The sequence below is a fragment of the Ambystoma mexicanum genome, chromosome 2p, assembly GCF_040938575.1.
Source record: "Ambystoma mexicanum isolate Mex_15411 chromosome 2p, UKY_AmexF1_1, whole genome shotgun sequence".
Lineage (NCBI taxonomy): Eukaryota > Metazoa > Chordata > Amphibia > Caudata > Ambystomatidae > Ambystoma > Ambystoma mexicanum.
The window spans coordinates 1,453,729,960-1,453,754,415 of NC_090923.1; the positions used below are offsets into that span (position 1 = coordinate 1,453,729,960).

Sequence of the window (24,456 nt, forward strand, 5' to 3'; positions counted from 1 at the left end):
TCCGAGCACTTGCCTTGGCACCCACTGGCCTTGCCACCACAGGCCTGCACTTATTTATTTTTTGTCAGCTGACCACTCTCAGCTAGGCACTTACAGCAGCTCACTCTCTAGCACTGCCCTCTTGGGACACCTATCACTTACCGCCCCCCGCCCCCACTCCCTCATCACTTCTCTCTTTCTGTACTTGAATGTTCTCAATGCTCACAAGGCCTAGTAGGTTTTCCTCTATCTTTCATTGTTCTATTCTGTTTTTCATTCCCATGTTCACTACCTGTTGCCCTGTGGGTACTTTGAAACACAATTTACTTGATGTATGAGTCCCTTACAAATGCACAATAAATAAATAAATAACAATGTTCCAAGTCTCAGTGGTCTTTTGCGACAGAAGACAGGAGCCCACTGGGTCGAGAAAATGATGAGAGACTACACACAGTGCATTTATTGGTGCAATATGGTAGTGTCTCGCAGGACAGAGGATGGAAATAGACAAGAGCTGGCAAACCGCCACCCAGGCTGTAACTTTCCTAAACACCAGCCATTCAACTGAGCACCATCATTTATAGAATGCAGCCTTCACGCAACCACATCCTAACATAGACGTCACACACCATAGCACTAAACCCCGATGCATACCAGGCCACATATACACCTGACACTAAGGGGGCCACTACAAGGTCATCCCAGCTCTGCCTAGCATGCTAACACTAAAATGCCTGGGTTTCACACTCTTAGAGAACCCCAGTGCTTGAGAATGCTAGAAAGGAAAACCCCACACTAGACAAAAACAGGTGTCTCAGTACTGAGACCAAATGCCTTTTTTCAGGCAGAAGCACATTTGTTTTTCTTATATGCAGAAATACAATAAGAATATCAATATGAATAGTCTTACACAACAAAAACAACATGACCTCACCTTCGTGACCTACCTACAAGCTGTGCTGCTACACTATGTTCTTGGGCAGCCGGCAGAAAAAGAGCCTGTTGCTACTCATTATGGTGCTTCCTTTTCGTCATCTATTATTTGACTCTATTTTACCCTCCAACCAAACTAGCTGTACCCTCCGGGTTGCACCTGCCCCTAGGTGCTGGTGATTTGCCGCCTATCTAGGGTGAGGGGACAGAGAGAGGCTGATCCTATGTCTCAAATGCAATAAAAACTACAATGAACCACATAGAGATGTGTGTATGTGCCAAGTTCAAGCAGGAACCAAAATTCCTTTAATTTTCCTGCTTAAGTGAACTCAAATTGTAAAATTATTTATAAAAATGTGGACCATAAGGGTGCACATATTATCAACATGGGGTATCTCATAATTATTGGGACACCCCTTGATGCTGTTGGCCGACTGTTTTCAGTGGTAATGTCAGTGATGGCACTTTCTTCAGAACCTTGGGTGCTCCTTTTTTTATACAGAGCATTTGTTCATCTGCTTCAGGATTCTGTGTCCTATGCATTATATTAATTAGTTTACAAAAGAAATTCTCTTAATACTTCTGCTACCCAAATGTCAGGCTCAGTGTGTGATCCAAGAGCAGAATGGCCTCCGAGTTAAAGGTTGCTTTTAAGCCCTTGTCTCAATTCAAGATCCTAATTGCTGTAGTTGCAACACGTCAAATAATAGATGACGAAAAGGAAGCAGTTGACCAAAACCTGTACATGTTATGTGTGAAAGTACGTTTGGGATTATTTACAGGGTGTCAAAACCAAACCCCAGTTCCCCCGTGTGTATATAATATTGCTACTCATTATAAACCAGCTAGATTCTTGGAAGGCTCTGGACCCAAGCAAGGCGAGGTGATGACAGAACTACCCGAATGCACACACTTATCTCAAGGCTCGGTCCTGAAGATATTACAAGCATTGTGCTGGAGCGACGTCATTTTTTTGTTCCCTTCTCTTACATCACGTGTGGTGTTGTGGTATGCTGTTTATCCACTGTGTGCCTCGCAATGGAAGACTGTAACCCACCAATCTGTTAGGATAGTTGTGTAGACCTTCTTCCTAATCAGGAGAGAACTTCCTCCATCTCACGGACCCCAAAGCTCTGCCTATCAGTATCATTTTGGCCTTCAGATCTTCCTCTGAACAGCACTTGGAATCTCACTTATCTCATATTCTGGTGCCATGTAAGTACTACCTGGGGTCTGTTTCTATCCCTCTCAACCAAGAGCCCTCTTTACCCTGCACTGATGGTCATTTATGTGCCTCTTATCATAAAACACACGCTTTTCCATACTGTGAAGGCCCATGCCTGTCACTGTTGAGCACCAATTGATCCAAATAGAAGGGGATGTCTTTAACTATCTCTAAGTGGGTGGGCTGGGTTATCTCTATCCCCCAGGCTTTCCTATCCAAAACGGGGAGTGGCTGCCTCCTCCATCCATCTCAATACTAAACTCTGCTAACCCACACTTAAAGAGAGTATCTCTGTCCCATTCACATCAGAGCTCTCTCTGTTCTACATTGGAGGGGATGTCCATATGCCCTCACAACATCTTCTGTCATGCACTGAAAGGGGCCGTCCTTATTCATATGTTTCCAGAGGTCTCTCTGTACCACACCAGAGGTGACTGTCTATATACCAGAAAGCTTCCTCCATCCCATGCTGGAAGAGGTTAGCTCTTTCCTTAGGACCCAAAGACGTGTCTCCCTCTTAGTGAATTGGGCTGTCTCTGTTCCTCATACCCCAGAGCTTTCTCTGTTCAAGACTGGCTGGGCTTGTCAATAGCCCCCTCACTACCCTACTACAGTGCTCTATTCCCCGTAATGGGGGAAGGGTGTCTCTATCCCAGGCTGTAGAGCTCCATTCTTCCCACACCAAATAGCTCGTCTTTATCTCTGGGGAGATTGTCTCTGTCCTTGGTCAGAAGACAATCCGCCCAACCATGCAAGCGACAATCCCATCACTCTCCCCCCAGAGATTTGTCAGTGCCCCTATCCCCTTTCATCCCATAACTAACTTTGCCCACAAACTAGAGGTTTCTATTATCCCATGTCTATCTCTGTCTGTCGCCCCTTTTAACTCCCCACTCCAGTGTTCACTCTCTCAGACACTGAGGAGGGCTATGCTCCTCTCCCCCCAGACAGCCTCTTGCCCGGTGTCCCAGGCATACCTTGAACCCTCCTCGTGTCCCGTCTGACGGTAGCCAGCATGAACTCCATATCCCTGGTGGAGCGGGTCATGGTGGAGTCGGCTACTCACACGACCAGAGGGAAGTCCACGGAGATCCTAACAGCCCCGCCCACCTGTGGCTTTCTGTTCAGCGCGGCAACGGCGCTTCTGTCCGTTGAGGTCACAGAGCTCGAGGACTTCTCCTTTCTTAGGAGCGCAAGCAGTGTCAGCGTCACCCGCGAGCACGAGGTCACGCGTTCCGATGATGTCACGGGCAGCCAGGCTGGGGAAGCGACAGTGCACCACGGCACGCGGCGTCGCTCTTCGCCACGCAGCGGGGGCTATTTCGGACGTGCCTCAATGAATGCATATAGTTCCGTGCAGGGCAGAGGGGGCCGATATGTGTTTATTTTTGTGACATTTTCGCACTGATATCGGGCAGTAGATATCGTGTTCCTCTGAGGGAAGGCACTCCAACTGTTTGCTGTTACTCAAGTTTATGTTTTGTGCTCTCACAGGTGTTTGCGCAGTCAGTTTTCTGTTCTCACTGTACGAATATAAAAACCCAATGTTCGCAGGTTCTAGTTAAAATACATTCAGCAGCGCAGCATATGACAACTAAGCAAAGTTCTTTTTTTAAAATAAATTTTAAATGTAATCCATATGCTTGTTGAGGGGTATTCATTGCCTGTCCACAGTTCAAACTCTGGAGTGTTCACTTTACCGATGTGTTAACATCCAGTTTTCAAGCACGTGGATGGCCTGTTTTAACAACATTAAAAACAAGGAGGATGCACTAGTCTAGAAGACGATATTCACTACTAATTAAGGGGCGGGGTGCAGTTGAGGGCTGGTCTGGAAATACACAGGTCATCTAACCAAAAGGAAATTAGGCCTGATTGTCTGCTAGGGTAGGATAATGTGTCCTTAGGTTAAGTGAGTGTATCTGGTAGCATGTATGTGAGGCACAGTCTGGCTGGATGCCGGATTTCTTGCGTTATTTGTTTTATGAATGTAATAATACAGGATGGATAGATGCTGAATTCCATGCATACTGGTCAAATACATTTGGTGGGGCACACAGGTTTTTCTTAAGCTTTCTAAGATGCAAATAATGTTTAGGTGGAGGCTGCGTACCGGCTAAAACAGCGACATCAATATAACATTAGTGAAAACACTTGCAGGGAAGTGTGGGAGATATCAAAAGGATGTAATGTGATGGTATGCATGTGCAACTGGTCACCATCACCTGCAGTGCCAAAGCCCTCCTAGCCTTTTTCCTCCACTTCCAAGGAGAGGGGGGCCTTACCCTACCATCCCAGCCCGTCAACCATGCAGGACATGGAGACAGCACTGATGGAGCTGACTCTCTCAACCACCTTGGTAGCATTTGTCCCCTTTGTTGGACCTGGCTGGGAGTATCCCAGTAAGAGATGGCAGCATGAAACATGTAATTCCCGAATGGGCTAGCTACCTGTGAAAAAATCCACAGGAGGTTGACGTACTCCCAACTGGTGACCCAAGTTCTTGGATCAGCAGGAATAACGTGAGCACTCCTTACTATCTCCACCATAAAAATACTTTGCCCAAAACGCCTTTGTAATCTTAAGTGTCTCCACTCAGAATTACAGTGTCAGCAAGTTCGTTTCTCCCAACTCATATCCAACAGGGGGGCTACATATCACTCTTGCTCGTTGATTAACAGGTGAATGCAGGGTCGGACTGGGACAGGAAATAGGCCCGGGCACTACAAGAAAAGTGGCCCTGAATGCAGTCGTTTTATGCCAGGTGTGTACATCTGATCAGGTTGATTTAAGCACACATGCGAAGTAGACCACATTGACTCATGTTTTGTAACATGCTTGGGAGGGACAGTCAGTTTGGACCCTCGATTCCATGCATTTGTATTGTAGAATGCTAGGGCTTTGTTTGGGCTGATTATGCACTGGATTCTGAGCATAATCTCATGTTCCAATGATCTTTAGCATGTACTTACATTTTTCCCTGTGCAGTTCTGATTCGTTTAATTTTTGTAGCCTAACTTTCTGCTCATCTGCCACCTGGTCCGTTGCCATGTTCTTCAACACTCAACTTATACACATAAAGAGACCTGCTTGGTCAGAGGACCTTGCACTTTACAGATGTTTTTTAAAGGTTATTTGTATATTATCTATATGGTATTATACCTACGGGGGTGTGGGGGTGGAGGGAGAGAAAGGGACAGGTCAGTTGAGCTGTGAATCCACAGTATTCTAGCATACTTGGAGGGGAAAGCCGGTTGAGCCCTGGCACCAGGATGGTAGGATGCCTGGCACCAAAGCCTACTGGATAGGGCAAGTTGGTTGAGCCCTGAACCCACAGCATGGTTGCATACAATAGTAATGTAGTGTGCACACCTATCTTTAATTAAGGTAGTTTAAATCAATCCTCAAAATGATGTAAATTAGTTTAGGGTGCAGGGGAGAAAAATGCAACTCTGGCAAAAGAAGCTGCTACTATAACCAAAATCAATCTAGTGTCCTTCGGTGATGTATACTCTCATCGCCTGCACACCGTGGGTACTGATCACAATGAGGCAAAGCTCTGTGTAATTTCATGTATTTTACCATCCTTGTATAGAAATAATTTAGTGTTGTACAGTATTAGTCAGGGCTCAAGTTGAGGGTAAATAAGGGTGGGCGGAGAACCACCCAATTTTTTCAGAGGGCACCTTGATATGCTAATTTCTGGTGGTGCCCCCTTCAATTGGTATGTTAATGTGTCACTGTACTCTTTTTGTAGAACTTGACCTCTGGTATTAGTATACATTCATATTGTATACCATTAAAGTAAAAGAGCTCAACACATTTTGGGTAAATCCCTTTATCAGGAGCAAGTTTCAATAGGCAGTATCTTCAAAATTCTTGAGTAATCTGAAGAATAAGTATAAATTATAATCAATATCATCTGATTATCACTTCTCAAAAAGAATGGATTTTCAACAAGTATTTTCATATGGTATTCAATTCTCATTGACCGGCTGAATCGTGGAGTGGTTTTAAATCCACAAGATCAATTCTTTAGGGATAGATCAAAGGTCCAATTTCTTAATATTTAGTATGTTTTGTACCTATTCAATTAAAATAAAAAAAAAACAAGAAAAGAGCCTCAATCTATTGTGTTTTACTAAGTATGTGCCATGCCGAATCAGTCTCGGAAGAATAACACAAATGCTTACCTCTAATCAGGGGATTTATAGTTTAGAGAGATCCTATGTGTCAATAGAAAAGGCAATGTGGTGCAAGATTAGATGTGAATCTAAAAATAAAAATAAAGGAATAATGAAGATCCTATATACTCTGTACAAATTTAATATGCCATCTGGTGATCATTGCAGAAAAATATTTGATGCACTCAACATTCTGCACTGGAATGGGATTTGACTCCAGTTCTGTGACTAGGTGTAAAACACTAACTCTGCCATGAGCGGTATAAGTGTTGTGTAATTAATGGTGGAGTTCTAGAAGGCTATTCTAAAAAGTAACATGTCAGCAAAATGCTGAATTCAGACGGTTACATATATAATCTTACCACAAGTAGGTTGTGTTTCCTCGAACAGCGTTCTACACTGTTGGTCATCTTATGTGACAAAATGAAATGGGCGCCTTTTCTATAGACATAAAAAAACGTACCCACGCATCAGCGTGATGACATCACAAGGATTGTAAGCCATAGATTAGATTTAGTGATCAATTTATTAGAATTATCCTATAGAAGATCCTGTATATGGATGTACTTTATATGGCATTCAATATCAGGAGTATTAAACTAGCGATTGAGCAATTATTGTAATCCTCCGTTATGGATTCATAAAATGGATAATAAAACAGTCTATTCCATTGTCACATATGACCAAGTCTGTAGAGTATAATGATTGGAGTTTCTCCATGTAAGTATTTAGTACTTTGGCTCATCGTTCTATATGTTGCACCTCCTATAAATCAATATGCAGTCAGCTTAAATATAATGAGAATAGAAATTCCACATTTCCATTCTATCGTAGAGTCGTGAATATATACAAATGGTATATATAGATGCCAATTCACAGAACCAATTCTTCTAAATCAGGTCTTCAAAAGATTACCAATGCATTGCATTGAAGAGTAACATTAGATTGGCATATCTGTTTTACTGTTTATGTAGTGAGGTATTTATTTCAATATTCTATAATTCAATGGATTTTTAATCAAGCTTCTGTTCAAAACACAGCCATTATCTCATTCAGTGTGTAGGTAACATAGTTCAGGAACTCAGCGTGATGACGGTACTCTCACTTTCTAACAACAATTTTCCATTGGTACATTACATCTAAGTGATAGAATCTCTCTTTCAATGTGATGTTAAGACCCCATTCCGATAACCTGGGATGCTTTAAAAAAACATATTTTCTGTCATTGAATGGGACGCCTTGCGCTTCTCGTTCACTAACTGAAAATACTGTCTTAAAATGGCAACCATAGAAAGGGAAGACGGGGCTCCGTTTTGGAGCCCCTTTCCCCTTTTCATGGCGACCTGCGGGAGCCAAGTGGAAGGGGTGGCGGCGGCAGCAAGTGCTCCCGCAGCCAAAATAACGTAACGTAAAATAACGTAAATTATTTTTTTTAAAAGGGTGCCACGGGTGGGGGAAGATGGCAGGAGGGGGAGCCGGCTGTCACGCGGCATGGAACGTGGGGTTTCATCGCTGATTCAAGCCTGCGCTCCCCCTGCCAGGGTGCTAATGTTCAATTAATCTCCAGGTAGTAAAACTGTCACATGGTCCATGATTTGGGAGGGACAAGCTCGGTGAGCCCAGGTTTCCTTGATGGTGTGAGGCCTGGAACTAGAGGTTGGTTGAACCCTTTGTACCCTCTATGGTAGCCTGCCCATAGAAACAGGCAACTTCATCTCTGGAATAACAGTATGACAAAATGCCTGAAGGTGCACTTGCATTGATTCCTTGAGTCCCTGTTTGGAAGCATACTAATCTGTCAGTATGCTAGGTGCATGGGCTTGTAGGCCCTGGGAGCATGTCTGGTGGGATAGGCTTGTTGGTTTCTAGATAGCATGTTTGAGCATGTGTGGGAACAGAATACTGGTAGCATACAGTATTCACTGTGCGGTAGCATGGCTGGAAGGCACAGGCTCATTGGGCTGACAATTTTCAATTTTTGTGCAATAGGGCGGCTGCACTTTATAGTTCTATCTAGTGAACAAAGTGTGTATCCACATTATGTCTAGCTATAGAAACCTCTGTGACTGTACAGACTGTTGGTTAATATAATAATATAGGAAAACGTATAATGATCATTCTAGTTGCATTCAGCTGTCCATTGGCCAGTGAGTCAATGTGTGTACTCGTACAAGAAATATTCTGTTATCAGTCTCTACAGTCTCTATTTTATTTTATGACTTTCTTTTAAACTCATCAGTTAGATTGTGGGGGCATAGTATAGGTTGAATGGTTTGTTAATAGCTTTTCAATAGATTATGTTTGATGGAAAATGCTGGCAGATAGGAACAGTCAGGCCCATGCAGCCTTCCATTTCCCTGTCTTGTGTAACAATGTGCACAAAGTAGACTGTACTTATTCTTAAGCTTTTTTTTGCTTTTACACAATAAATATGAGAACTGTCAATAATCACATTAAATGCCTTAACTAAGTACGGGGCGAGGGTAGAGCTATATGTTTTATAAAACTTAACCGAGCACCCACCCCCCCTGGTGAAGTGCCCCCTTCATCTTTTTAATCATTTGTATCACTTCCTCCTCCCGCTATAGGTGTGTACAATGATGAGGCTGTTACCCCCAATATCCCCCAAATAGGTAACGACTGCAGAAACCTATTTATATGCGACCCCCCCATTTTCAGACTTATATAGGAATTCATAGTATTTCCTGAATTCCACCCTAGTATGCTCAGTCTCATAACGCGTAGTGCCTCCCGTGATCTGATAGCCACCACCATCTTGTCTTTCTTACTCTACCTCAATCTCCAGGCTATGATGTTATCAGCCTTATCACCCTTTTTCTTAGTATTTTTGTTTGAGAAACAACAATTTCTTCTCCGTATCGTGGAGCATTAGGTCTTTAAGCTGGGTTTTATAGGTATATAGTTTATTTGTTAACATTGGAGTCATATATTTGTTGGGGGTTGCCCCTGGTTGCACCGCCACAATGTTTGCCCTCTTCCTGCCTAAGCCTTTTTTTTCTTTTGGGACCTGATCCGGATTAACACCTCCCGAATTGTTGTCTTGAAACCGTCTCACAATGTTAACGGTGCAACCTTCCCATTGTTGTTAAATTCAAAGTACTCTTTAATCTCAGTAAGAAGACTTTGAGAGAACTCTTTATTCTTTCAGAGGACATTATTACACTTCCACCTTTCTTTCTGTCTTTCTATCCGCACTGCTCAGACTATGGGACTGGGTCAACCCTAGACCCAGAGACGTGGCTCTTCAAGCCTACATCCACTAGGATATGGTCTATCCTTGAATACGAGTTGTGAACATGGGAGTAATACGTCAAGGGGATCTCCGTAGACTAGAAGGTTCTCTGAGTCCATAACGCTCAGTCCTGGTTTATTTGCTTAAATCTCTTTGGATAACCTTCTTTCGGCTGAGCCGTCCCTGATGTCCCCATCCTCTTTCTATCCCTGGTCAGGTTGAGGACCATGTTAAAATCCCCTGCCAACTACTAGGGGGCCCTCAATAAACAACTTGAGTTTCTCCTTAACCACGTCCCAAAAAGCTACCTGCCCCCCATTCTGGCTGTACACTGTTCCCACTGTGTTTATTCCCCTGTATCTTCCCCTTGAGAACCAGATAATGACCTTCCGGATCCCTGAGAACCTTCTCTACCACCAGGCCCAGGGTATTAGCCACTACTATCACCATCACTCTCTTTTTTGTGGTAAACAAGTACTGGAAAACATCCCCTATGGCTCTTGACCGGTTCCATACCCTCAATCAGTGGGTCTCTTGGAGGAAAAATAAATCCAAATTGATGGGCGTGAATTCCTAGATCACCAATGACCTTTTTGTGCGGGAGCTTAAACCCATGGCGATAAGAGAGCCTATCGACATAGATGTGATTGGACTAGCCATTGGAAATAGGAGACCAGGGCTTTATTTTCCACTCCTTCACTGCCTTAGTACCCAGGCCGATCAGCAGCACAGCCAACGCAATGCCCCTGTATAAGCCACATCTTATTTGTAGAATCACTCGTGAAAATAATAAAACAAACACACCCCAAACTTTTCCATCTTTCTTGCCCAATGTGGGAAATGTTCCCCCTACGACACCCCTAGCATCCAGTCACGAACCATTGCCATGTTTGGCTCCTGACTGGACCAACAGTAGATCTTTAGCCACTGGGCTATCTAAGCACATTACTCCACATCCCAGACCCCCTCCGGCCCCTCTTATTTGCTCCTGAATAACTCCTCCATCTACTCCTCTCGGATCCCCCAGATAATCCTGGGAGACCTTCTAACCCACCCTTCATAAGGCACTAGGTCCCGAAACCGTGACTTTACAATCTTTTATCTCACACATCAGGGAACATGAAAAACACCCATATGCAATTGGACATTCTGGATAACCAACTAAGTGGCAACAGCATTATCATGTCTTCCCAGTGGAAGGTGTGTTCAGTTTCTTAAATGTCCTAGTTCCTTGAATGTGTCTCCTGTCTATCGACTTCCCTCTCTTTGTTTCCTCTCTAGCGCATCCCTCAGGATCTTGATCATGCTCACTTGCTGGATCCATCAGTTCACCTGTGACCCTTTTGATGTCCTCCACCATCATTAGCTTATACTTGTATGCCTCATGTTCAAAAGCAACCAAAAAGGGAAATCCCCAATGGTATCTCACCTCTTTCCCTTTGAGCCACTGTGTGAGGGGAGCACACAATGTACATCTTACCAAGGCAAACAACGAGAGGTCGTGAAATATCGTAATCGTGGCATTGTTACAAGTGACTGGTGCCTCCTTCCTAGCTTTCACCAAGATTTTAGCCTTCTCTGCGTAGTAGTGGAAGTGGAGAAGGATAAACCATGGACCTCTGGCACCGCGCCGGCTCTGTGTGCCCTGTCAATGGTTGGTTCGTTAGTGGCAAAATCAGCGAACAATAGCTTGCCTACATCGTGAATCACCCTAACAATGTCTCTTTCCGTTTCATCATCCTTCTCGGGGAAGCCAAAAAATCTAAAATTATTTCTCCTTTCTCAGTTTTTGAAGTTGTCCATCTTGAGGCTCATTTCCTCTTCATGTCTCTGCAGCTCAGACAGTCTCATATCCATTTGTGTTTCCAGGGTATCCACTGATGTCTGGTTAGCCTCCATCCCATGTAACCTTTCGTCCATCATATCCACTCTCCTGACTAATTTGTCTAATCTGTGGCCAATATCGGATCGGATTCCCCTGATTTCTTCGAGCAGTGCTGCAATGTCTTTTTTTGTGGACATAGTGTCCCCTGCCGTCTCCACCATTGCGAGGGAGTTCTCCTTGTCCACCTGGGGGGCCCCTCCAATCAGAATCTCTGAAGAGACCACTGCCAGTGCATCAATAGAGGCTCAGAGACTGTGTAACCTCTTTACATCAAGAGCCATACCCACTATGCCGTAGGACAAACCTCCTATTCTGAATCCTCAAAATGTTGGGTAAATGGTGTTATAGTGAAAATCCACTGGGGTGTTTAAACTCAATTACTCTTGGATGTTGGGGGACGAAAGCAGAAAACTCCCTTGATCGTATATCGTGCCTCATATACACCACAGGCTACCCGGTTGCTCCACGCCACAGTATGTCCGGTTGTGTTTGAAATGGACTTGTGATCATGCACTTCAACCCATCAGCCCCAGAAGAAAGGACCTGTGGAAGGCTGACGCTGCCATGGGTATTGTCATCCCCATGAGACACCAGGTATTCAGAGTGTTGTGGGTGTCAATGTCACTAATCCATGGGGAGTGTGCATGGAAGCACTCGCTCTACCAGGTGGGAAGTGGAGGTGGGGTGGTCGGGGTTCCCATAGAAGGTTCAATTCCTTGTCTTGAAATCCAGCCCGACCTACAGGCTGGCCCACCTCAAGTCCACCCCAGCTCTGGTATCAATGCCTGTGTTATTAGGGGAGGGGGCATCAGGGATCCATCTCCTTTCCCCCCACAACAGTGCGCCAGGCCTCAATGTTTTATCTCTTGAGTCCCTGAGGTCCAAGGAGCACCCATTAGCACCGGGAGTCACCGAACTCCCTACCTCTGTGCTCCGTTCTTCTTGGCTGCTGGTGTGAGCTCTTGGGAGGTGTACCTCTCCTTTCCTTCTCCTTTTGGGGAGTCGGTCCAATGCCGTGGCTGCTGTCAATGAACTCCCACTGGTGCATAGAGGGTTGGCAGTCTCTTCCTTCGCTTTCTCTCATGTTGTTTTGCCTCTGTAGGCTCCCACGGCAGATCCATGCTCTCACTCCTCCGCTGTTCGGATCTCTGAAAAGGGCTGGCTCAGGGCTCCTCTCCCTGTCGCCTCACACAGACATAACTCTGCAATTCCTTGGTTGAGCGGAGCCAAATTTTGCACGGGGTGCAGACGGTCCTCCTCAGGTATGGGCAGTGTCCTCTTGTCGAATGAGAGGTATAAACAGGGGCTCATGACCCCTTTACACCCATCAAGGTGAGAGTGACGCAGCTATGCTGCCAGCATCCGTGCGCCCTCTGGTGGCCTCTCATATTTGTTCAATGCATTCTTGAAGTTGTTTCCAGTTGGCAATAGGTGGTAGTGAGGGACTTGTGATGGGGGTATTATAAAGAGTGGTGTCCTCACTGTTGAGGGTCTTGCAGCCCACACATCAAGGCTGAGGAGGCCACATGCAGCCCCTTTCATATGGCATTCACTTGTTTGTCAGACATTCCTTGGAGCAATGGACCCCAGATGTTGAATCGGTCCTAACTTCCAAAGATGGATACAAATCACTGCAATCCAGTGCAGATGACACCTGGTAACAGCAGAGCCTGCTCTCTGCGCCTGTGTCCCACTAATAAAGAGAGGGAGAGGGGTGGGTTGAGATAGAGAACAGAGAACCTGCAGTCAAAGGGAGACATACAGTGATATAAGGTTTGGGCTGAAGGGCACTAGGTCTGCACAGTAGTCACACTTAATAGTCATGCAAAGTGCATGCCACTAGTTCGAAATGTATGGCTGCCTGCAACAGGAAAGTTAAAAAAGCAGGATTTTGGCAGAACAAAGGGGGATTTTGTCTAAATGGGAGTCATATGCATCCCCTACTGAAGATGTGCCTCCAGACAGAAAACTCTAGTCTTACAAGCTTTTTGCTTCTCTGCTTCTCATCCTCCTCTCACACAGCAAGCGTTTGACCCGAGCAGACCCTCTCGATTTGGCAGACCAGGGTGGGGCTGGCTCCAGGGGTGGACTGGGAACCAAAAGCAGCTCTGGAAATAATTGTCAAAGTGGCTCCATATTACACATTTTCAGCAAGCCCAATCCTTTTCCTATAAGAAAATGTGGAAATTAAATAGGTTACCACAAAAAAGAGTCACATCGTGCAGAAGCCTACCAGAAAATCTCCAGCGTTCCCTACAGGCCCGTCCACCCCAGACTTAAGCAAGTTTTGGTGTGGATGTAAAGGCCAATCGGCCAGGGATTCTGGCCCGCGGTGCAAATACCTGTGGTAGGTCAGAAGAAGGCAGGCTGACACAAAGGCGGAATTTTGGCTATAGATTTTTATTTTAAATAACAAAACCACAGCTACCTTTCCCTGGCTCTAAAAACAAATACCTACCTAAAGTAAAGGTAACTGGATGCTTGTCCTCAGTATGAATGCACAACGAAAACAACCGTCCACTGTCCCAAAAATCTTCTTCTGTCCCTACCACTAAACAAAACAATTAAATAAGAAAGAAAGGATAGAAGAATGATTCCCTCCTACTGAAATACTGGACCACAATCATGTGACAAAGATCTAGAGAATAGTTCAAGTTCAAATGAAGGGCCAAGAGAATGACTTCCTTCTAGTTTATCAAGTTCTAACCGCGACGACAGTCTCTAATACACCAGTGGTAATTCAACATAATAACACTCTTCTGGTCTTGACTAAGTTGCTTTAGTGGCTGATTTAACGGTATTACGTCAATAGACCTTTTTTGTTTTTTAAACGATTTAGAAAGATCGCTCTGTGACCACACAGAGCAGTGTTTCTAAATCGAAATGTCAGCCTCTCCGATGCACACGAGTGCACGCAGGAACTGACAGGTTTCAAGGACCCGGAAGCAGCAGCGACGCCGAATGGGCAAGTGTGTGTTGCGTGTGTGTGTGTTATTTTTATTTTTGGGGAATTTCGGGGTGCTGAGGGAGGGTGGTTCGGGGGTTAAACCACCCGATTTGGAAAAAATCCCATCGGCAGAGGGTGGTGTTGGGCGCAAAGGCAATGTGGGGTTTTCGCTTTTTGTCGGCTGCCCAAAATCGGCCAAAGAAAATCAGTCTTTTTGTTGGGCGACCTGCAAAAAGCAAAATGATCACATAGTACCGATTTAACTGCTAGAAAAATTACTCCCTTCTCTTGGTACAACGTAAGCTTTCTTCAATATCAAACAATACTTATAGCTCCTTCCAAATGCCTTTTAGGGTGCAAGTAAACTCCTCCTTTTACTGGTTTCTCCCCCAATGAGGAGGCTTAATTACTTTGCCTTTTGAACTTGAATGTCGCTCAAACAAACACTGAGATTCAAAGAGCCATTAGGATTAGAACGGCCAGTACTCATGTAATCTTCCTCCTTAATTTAACATAAAGAACACTCTTCTGGTCTTAAACCTCCTTTCAGGTTTGACTCTTTATGCTTTTGTTTTAATGTCTAATTTCAACAGCCAGGATAATGACTCTCTTTTTCTGGTACAATATAGGCGTTCTTCAACATCAAGTAATACTTTGCAAGAGCTCTTATAGCTCCTTCCAAACCCCTTTGAGTGTGAACTTAAACTTCTCCTTTTCGTGGTTTCTCACCCACTGAGGAGACTTAGTTGCTTCATCTTTTCGAACTTTAATGTCTCTCAAACAAGGACTGAACTTCAAATGACTAGAAAGGCCTAGAAAGGCCTAGAAAGGTCAGTCCTGATGTGATGAGTCATCTGGGTGATTCTTAAACCAGGGAGACCAATCCCACTGCTTCTTATATCTTTCTCTCTAATATCACACTCATGGTGATGAAGGAAATCACTCCCAATGTATTTGGTACTTGAGTTTCTATTACTGCAGTCTCTCTGAGGAGCAGGATCACTCCCATAGCTTCTCACAGTGGCTTTCCATTCCCCACCCACTCTCGGACAAGGGAGATCCTTCTTATTCATGCTCACACTTGAGGCTCTTTGTTGGTAGTCACAGAGATGAGGATCATTACTCCTGATGTTTCCCAAACGTATAGTGTTTCTGTATTTGTCACTGAGACGAGGGAGATCACTCCCCGGACACGCTCCCCTTTTTGTAGCTTTGTCTTGACTACTGGGATGAGGGAGAATGCTTTGGATGCTGCTCTTGGCTGCCCCACTCCCTTACCAGTTCTTATGTGTTCCCTGTTACCTCTGTTTGTAGTGGGATACATCACAGGTTCTTCCAGGGGCAGTGGATCATTATGTCAGTCTCTGTGACTGCTTTCCTCGTGCTCTTGCCTCCTGCTGCGAATCTGCAGGCCTCTCTGTAGCTCAACGTTGTCGGCGCTGTCTTGGACCATCTGGCCTAACTCTACGAGGTCTCTCCACCGTTTTCTAACATCAATATTCTTGATAAGCCCTCGCTCAGTTGTGTTGCAGCGGACTCCGTCATTTTACCCCTGGCTTCCTCAGCAGTACGGAGCAGCTTCCCCAGCGTTCCATCTTCTCGCCCATTTCAAATCTCCCAGGCACCCCAGGATTTACACCTGGTGCTTCTCCTTTCAAGTAGTCCTTCATCTAGTTTTATTCAAATAGAGTGGGTTGTCCATAGCGTAAGGTCATGGTCCTTCCCCTTTTTCCTTTGGCCCATCTTTATCCTTCCTAGTGGCCTCCGCGTTTCATTACTTAGTGGGTGAACACTCAATATGCTTCCTTGAGTGCTCTTCCTCATCTCAATAACTTCAGGAAAGACTTGTAAATGACCTGGAGTTTGATTAATTTTACTGTGCTCAACCTCTGAGTAATTATAGGTTGGTGAATTACAACACATAACAGTAGTGCTTTCATATGGGCTGATAATACTTTGAGGAGGTCTGGAAGTCTCATGGGTGCAAGGGTAAGGGGGTTCCTGAATGGAAAGGGAGTCCCTATCCCCACAAGGGGAGGCTCACCCTGTGATGTTCTTCTGCTTTTTTACCACACCTACAAGGATTATTGGATAGTGGCCTCACCTCCCTAGCCTCACAGGAAAAGGCTCCCCTCTGGGGAGAAGTGACGAGATCCCATGAATCGTCACATACTCCCAAACCCCCTTCAGCATTGCTTGGAAATGATGGACAGGGCATATCTTCTGTGCAAGTCGGGGTGCGTCAAAAACGAATTAGATGGGCCTGTGCGTCTGCAACCTTGGGCAAGCACTCCCCCTAATGCCCCTACCATCAGAGTCAAAATGTAAAAGAAAACTAGTGGACTCAGTTCTTGGGTGTGGGGTCTGGCATAATTGTACAAAACAAGTGTACAAATTAGAAAATGCAAAATGATGGCGATATTCGTTTTTTTAAAGCGCTTACTTTGCATACTGTGGTGATTGTGAAGGTTTGGGGGTGACATTTCTCAAAACATTTCAACAACACCAGACTTGAGACATTCTCAGAAGGAACATGTAAAAACTATTTTCGAGTGAAAAAGGATTAGATTTTCTAGAAAATTAAATATTGGCTTGCTTCGCTATTAGTTTTACAACTGGCCCTTCAGCTATCAGCATCAATTCGAAAATAGAACAGTGTGAAACAAGTGACATGATAATGATGATATGGCCTCACTATCGGAAGTCACAAATCTACGGGTTGCAACTAGTGAAACATTCTTAACTCGCCCTGCAGTGCAATATTGACGGGCACACAGTAAGTGAGCCAGCGCTCACATCCAGCTGATAATAACAGGAAAGGAACCTGCTGCAGAAAACCCACAAGGGTCCATGCAGGCAGAATGGGGCAAGAGGGGGGGGGGTCTCTTTAACATGCTTAAAGTTCCCATAGGCTATTGAATCTCAGAATAAATCTGTAAAATCTATAAATACTAACCTGGAACCAACAGAAGAGCAGACAACTGTCACAAAACCCGGTAGCACTGATCTCAAAGGAGTACACTTAACCACCCTTGGGCACCCAATTCTTGTTCTATATCAAGACCTGTTCAGACGCCCCCCTAGAATCTCCCGACAGTGTGCCCCCACACAGAAAAATTCCCTCAAGCACAGGAAAGATCCCAGCCCGGACGGCTAGCTTGACATGGAATGTGCTGAACTCAAAACAAAACTCCATCAGGCTCTAAAGGGGGGTAGCAAACAAAGTGACATTCCAATGCCTGGGAAGAACTATGCCAATAGGATCCAACGCTAGAAAAGCACATTATGGGGCACGAAACGGAGCCTCTTTCTGCACAGAGATGAGGAAAGACGAAACCATTCTCGAAGCTAGACCCCCAGGGTACTACTGACACCTACCAAACGCCCAGGCACACAATCAGAAGACGCATAGATTCAATATTTAACCACAATATTTTATGATGACATGGTGGAACGTGAAGATTATAATATGAAACGAATAGAAGCCGACTCGCCTCGGATGACTGCACGAGGAATCAAAAAAACAATATAGCTGCTCAAACCTGGTAAAGCCACAGACCCCAACATCATGCCCGTTGAACTACCCAAAGTAAACACTACCTTGTTGGCAGCGCAGTGCTTAACATTTTTCTAGTTCATATGCCAGACAGGCACACTACTTGACCCATCGACAACAAACATTATAGTTCCAGTTTACATAAACTTCAGATCACATATAACCCGATCGACCTTCTGAACATCAAAACGAAGTTTTACACAAAAGTGGTATTGTCTGAACTTCAGGAATGGATGGAAGTAGACAATATATTATCAGCAACCCAAGGTGCATTTGGGCAGTCTCCACAACCACCTATTTACACACGCCATCCAATCCTCCCCACGAAACTGATACGGAACGTAAACCATTGGTCTACGTGGCTTTCTTAAACACTGGCGCTGCCATTCATTTGTTCTATAGTACCGCGTGGAGAAAATTGCACAACATAATCATGCTATGTCCAAGCTCATAATGATATAATCATGAAAGTAAAACTTTTCAAGTATGGAATGGCCTAAAGTTTGAATTATCCATTTCGTTTGGCTCGAATAATGGAGTCACACAAGGGTGTCTGTTGACACCAACCCTTTATGTATGTATGCATGTATGTATGTATGTATCTATCTATCTATCTATCTATTTATCTATCTATGGTGTCCAGTCATTTGGTCGACTACAAACTGGTCGACTGCAATTTGGTCGACGTCATTTGGTCGAAAACCAAATGGTCGAATTTCTTTTTTTTAAATTTATATATGTGTTTTGTGGTTTTTCGTGTAGAAAAAAGAAAAAAAAGGGGTTGGGGGGGGGGGGGGGACCCCCCAAAAAAAAACCAAAAAAGGGGTTAAAAATAAAAAAATAAAAAATTTGACCATTTGGTTTTCGACCAAATTGATTCGACCAGTTGTCCAGTCGACCAATTGTTTTCGACCAAATGACTGGCAACATCTATCTATCTATCTATCTATCTATCTATCTATCTATCTATCTATCTATCTATCTATCTATCTGTGCATGGATGTATGGGATTTATAAAGTACAAACCTAGCTGGTAAGCAAGAGCACTGTGTAACGGGGATGCATATTGGGGGTAACAAAGTAGGCTGCATGGTAGCAAAGGAGCTTGGCTGGGCAGGGGGACCAGGGGATGGAGGCACTCCCAGAGATCGAAGAAATATGAATGAGTCGAACAATTCGTGAGGTGTTCTTTGACGGATAGGATCTTCAAGTCCTTCCTGAAGTGTAGAATGGAGGATGTCTGTTTTATCTACATTGGCAACTTGTTCCAGAGGCAGGGTGTATAGCAGGTAAAGGCCTGTTCTTTTGTCTCTTGCAGTTCCTGCCTGGTGACGTGTGGCTTCTGCTGGTGTGCTGGCCTCCATAGATGATACGGAGAGTGATGTTTTGCTTGGGACTGCTTTGTAGATGGTGCAGGCACTTGTGAACATGATGCATGCTTGAAGGGGTAGGCAGTGCAGCTCCTTGAGGATGGAGATGATGTAGTGAAATGTTCTTAGCCCAGTGACAAGGCATGCTGCAGTGTGCTGGGTGGCTTTCAGAGGGGCCAAGGTGGCATCTAGGACTCCTGCGGTGAGCATTGTCGCTGTCCAGGTGTGAGCTGACCAAGGCTTGAACAACAGGGAAGAAAGACTTAACTCTGTGGAGGCGTGCAAGCTGGTCCATGCTGCTTGGGTTTTCTTGGCAATGTGTGTTTTGAATGAGAAGCCATCGCCAAAAGCAAAGCCAGGAGATTTTGCACTCGGTGAGAGTTGAAGCACGAATCGATCAAGCTATTTGTCAGTCAGTCAATTCTGGACTTGGGCATGCTTGGCGGGGTGCCATAGGAGAAGTAATACAGTCTTTGCAGGGTTGAATTTGAGGTACGTTTTTGACATCCATGATTGGATGAGGACAGAAAGTGCTCGAGTTAATGGACGCCACAGATGCAGCTGATCTTTAGGTAAAGCTTGGTGTCATCCGAGCATTGGTGTATCTTGATGTTGGTGAAGAGTACCCCCAGAGGTTCCACGTAGAGGTTGAAGATGACCAAGTGCAAGAATGAGCCTTGTGGAATGCTGCAGGTTACTTGGTAGTGCTGTGATCTCTTGTGGCCAATCTGGATGAGTTGGTATCTGATAGAGGGCGGAGGTGAACCGCTGTAAGCATGCTCATAGAAGCTCATGCACATGGCATGGGTGCTGAGGAGGGCTTCATGGTGAATGGTTTTGAAGGTAGCAAAGACGTTGACCACCGACGGACGAATGTTTGAGTAGCCTGATGTCCAATACTATGGACAAAGACTCCCCTAACTCTTTAGTAAAGAGTTATAATATGCACATTGATCTATTGTTAAACAGGATTGCCCCGATTAATCTTAGAAGTGTCAGGGAATGCCCCAACCACCAGAAGTGGTTTACTCCAGAACTCACCTTGCTTAAACAAAAGAAAAGACAAGTCGAACATAACTGGCTTAATGATAAAGGACTGAAGAACAAGGATGATTGGAAACTAAGGAAGAGAGTATATAAACTCAAGATAGAGGAGGCAAAACAAAACTACTATAATGAACAAATCACTAAAGTAGGTAATGAAACTAAAGAGCTTTTCAAGTTGTTCAAGACCTAATGCCCTGAACCAAACCATTAATCCAGATAAAGACGATTGCATCAAGGTTCAAAAAGTCATTGCAGATCAAAATCAGATTAGCACGGACTAGAATACAAAAAGACCTGGACCAGCTAGACTCTTTGGACCTCTTTGAATCTACTGGTGGAAAGAGACAAACAACAACAAAAAAACATTATTTCGCTTCTCTGAGGTCACAGAAAAATTAGATTGTTAAAATACTGAGAGACATGCATCCCGCCAGCTGTCCAGGTATTTGCTACCTTCAAAATGTATTCTTGAGCATTATGATCTATTTGCGCCATTTCTGTGCAGATTTATAAATGCTTCCTTTGCACATCGTCTGATCCCTGCGACCATCATGGATGTAGTGGTCACTCCCCTCATAAAAATCAAGGGCTACACCCAAAGGATCCCACGAAACTTAGGCCCATTACCAACACCCCTTTTCTTTTTAAGGTAATTGACAAAGTGGCCACCATACAAATGCAATCCTATTTAGAAGCCATGGGCCTTCTCCATAAAAAACAGTCTTGCTTTCGGTGTACCCATAAGAGAGAGAGCATGCTGCTAGACCTTCAAACCCATATGCTTTCAGCCTTGGAAAGGAGTGGCTCGGGACTGCTGATTTTATTATATCTATCAGCAGTTTTTGACCTCCTTGACCACAAAAGGCTGCTGCGAAGGCTGACTGATATCAATGGTTTCTCACAGGAAGATGTGACTTGGATGGAATCATTTCTCTGTGGTCGCAATTCCAAAGTCCATTGAGGAGACGCCTCTTCAGACTCCGAGCACAATTTTGTGTGGTGTGCTACAGGGGGCTTGTCTGTCCCCATCCCTTTTTAACATTTATATACAACCACTGTGTGAGGAAATTGAGAGAATGGGGGGTTTCTTTGCAAATTACGCAGATGATTTTCAGCTCTCTCTGGAACTCAGTGGGGACTATGCAGTGGACCAAGAAAAGTGAAATGAAATTTACCTGCTCATTAAAGGCTGGATGTCCTCAAACTGGCTCTGTTTAAACACCAGTAAAACTGAGCTTATGGTATATGGCTCGAAGCCTGCCTGTGATGGTCTCAGACAGGAATACGTCATCTTCAGCATTGATGGAGGCCTTGTACCCGTAATCAGAAAGGTCAAAACCCTTGGCACCTACATGGAGGCCACGCTCAATGCTGATGCCCAAGTCATCTATACTGTCAAGACATCACATTACTACCGGAGTCCTAAGACAGATTTGTTTGTTGGTCTCGAAAGAAAAATCATGAAAAGCTTGTCCTAGCTATCATTCTGCCAAGGCTCCACTACTGCAACTCCCTGCTTGGGGGTGCAAGCATGGAAAGTAGTGCACATAGAGTACATTATTGCACACAGAGACCCAGTATCAAAAGCTTGTAGGGAACTTCACTGGCTCCCGGTTGCAACCAGAGTTAAATTTAAGATCCTTACATTGGGACATAAGTATCTCTTTGGGACTGTCCCTCAATACTTGAAAGAGAAGCTGGAGTCATATAAACCAGGGAGAACCCTGTGATCTTCTGGTGCTCGCAACCTAAGGGTCCACCGGTTCATGGGAACCTGGGAAAATGGTCAGTCATTCCCGTGTTGATTGCACAGGCTTGGAAGGACATCCCAAAGTCTCCACGAAAGGAAGAGGACTATCTTGTTTTCAGAAAATTCCTGGAAGGTAGATTGTTTGCCAAGGTAGGTCTGTAGACTGTCCTACTCTCCCACCTGGTTCTCGTTTGTCATGTTTTTGTCTCTGTTTTGTGTAGCACCTGGATGTCTATGGGCTTTGGTGCTCTAGAAATATACAGATAGACTGATAGATAGGATGAGTATTAAGCAGGGGTCCCTTTTGTCCAGGATGTGTAAACAGTCATCAATAACTTGGCATATGGCAATGTCAGTGCTCCATTGCAGTCGGAATATGAAATGCTAAACCTGTAGGAGATTGTGCTGTGTGATCCTTTTAATGTAACTGAATAGCAACAGTCTTCTTAATCACCTTTCTGAGGAAGGGTAGATGTATGATGGAGTGATAGTTGACGAGATCATCTTCAGCAATAGGAGGAGAGGGATTCATTGACAATGTTGAAAAGTGGCGTGAGAGCTTCACTTTTAATAACCTTCACAATAGAGGAGGGTGAGAAGGCCATCTTTGCAGTTTGTAGGTTTAAGGGTTGCAAGAGTTATGGTCAGGTCTTTAGAAGTAATTGTACTGAATTTGGTCCATCTCGATATGGGTGTGTAAGATATATTTTGATTAATTTATACTACATCAAGTGGACACCTTGCTTTAATGCACCCTAGTTATACAGTCCCACCCCATAATCCTGACCAAGAAACAGACAGTTTGATCAAAATTCGAATTTATTTAAAGAAGTGAATTAAAGATAAAATGAAGCTGTTGAGTATTTTTATATATTTTAATATTGGCTCATGGAGATGTGACATGCCAATCTCATGCTCCCAGTTATATAATCCCAACCCCATGGTTCAGGCCAAAACACAGATAGTGACATCGTCAAAAATTGCAACTTAAACCAAGTCAGTCTTCAGCTTTACACTGGCGATGACTACAATATACATGTATCTAAAAAAATTATCAAGACAAACAAAGCTTTACCTGCCTATCTGAATCTCGCTATCACAAGTCCACAAAGACATTCACTTTCAATCACAAAATCTTCCTGTAAATATTATGATCATCTAAAAGACACGAGGCATTCTAAAATGACTGCTCATCTAACTGTTATGTCAATATCACTGTTTTCTCACTAGAATATTTTACATAACGCAAATACAGTTAAGCATTTGATTTTCTCCAGCATCAAGACTAGTATGGTATCGGAAAAAATTAAAGAAATAAAATAGCAATCACAGATTTTTGTTATTCCAACCCCCCCATGCAGACATGAGATAGTGAATCTATTAACTATATAGAAGCCACTTGAAATATACGCAATGATCGTCTAGCATAGGACTATGTGTTAAGCCATGTACATGCAAAACGTGACTTGTTTGCATTGGCTCTTGTAAGGTTGAATTCACAGGTAATATTCTCAGGAATCTATGTTCTATTAGGAAACCACATGTATCCTAGGTTTTATAAACGTGTGGGCACAGCTCTATAGGCATGTGTATGTGGCTTTCATTAAACATGGTTTTATTCAACTTGTCACCCTTCTTTCTGCTTGGCATGCATCAACCAGACTAACCAAATCTAACAGCGCACGGTAGGCTGAAGCAAAATCACTTACAGAGAGTCCTTAATGTCATCACAAAGACCCTTGTAGAATACCGCTGCCTTCATGTCTTCTGGCCAATGGTTTTCAGCCGTCAGTTGGTTAAAGCATCTGATATACCATAGAAGATCCTTCTGTCCTTGTGTCAGGTCCAGAAGCTCCAAGTCTGTGGCTTGTTCTTTATGCTGTGTGTTGAAAACCCTTCCTAATTCCCTACTCAAGGCATAGAAATCATAAAGCAACAGACTATTACCATCTAACAGTGGGTTTGTCCACGTAGCTGCTCCCCCACCTAAATAGGACAATACAAAGATGGCCTTGGATGTGAAATCGGGAAAGGCCCTAGACCTACACAGAAAGTGCAGTCTACATTGGTTCAAGACAGTCCTGAATGTATGGGGATCACCCAAGAAGCTTTCCGGGGGAGCCAATGGAAAGGGCATCATGGTAACCAAAGGTGCATTGCCAGCAGGAGCCAGCACTGCTGTGGCTCCTAGGGCAATCGTCCCCGCCTCCTCATATAGAGGTTGAGCAACCACCTGAATAGCGTCTAGCCGGGCATGAATGTGAGCATGGGTTCCTGTCAACTCGATCTCCAGGGTTGTCATAGCCTGGACCAGGGCTGCCAGTGGA

At 44.2% G+C, this 24,456-nt stretch overlaps 1 protein-coding gene across 2 annotated transcripts in view; it reads right to left on the minus strand.

Moving 5' to 3' along the window:
* The window catches only part of SEPTIN12 (septin 12), a 552,608-nt gene that overhangs the window by 366,804 nt on the left and 161,348 nt on the right, over nucleotides 1-24,456 (minus strand). The window contains exon 1 of one of the 2 annotated variants that reach the window (XM_069646027.1): nucleotides 3,115-3,338. The exons of the other annotated variant lie outside the window; for it this stretch is intronic. Coding sequence (XP_069502128.1) covers nucleotides 3,115-3,184 — 70 coding nt within the window. The 5' untranslated portion in view covers nucleotides 3,185-3,338. Of the gene's footprint in view, nucleotides 1-3,114; nucleotides 3,339-24,456 lie in introns of those variants that run through there. 2 annotated transcript variants of the gene reach the window in all.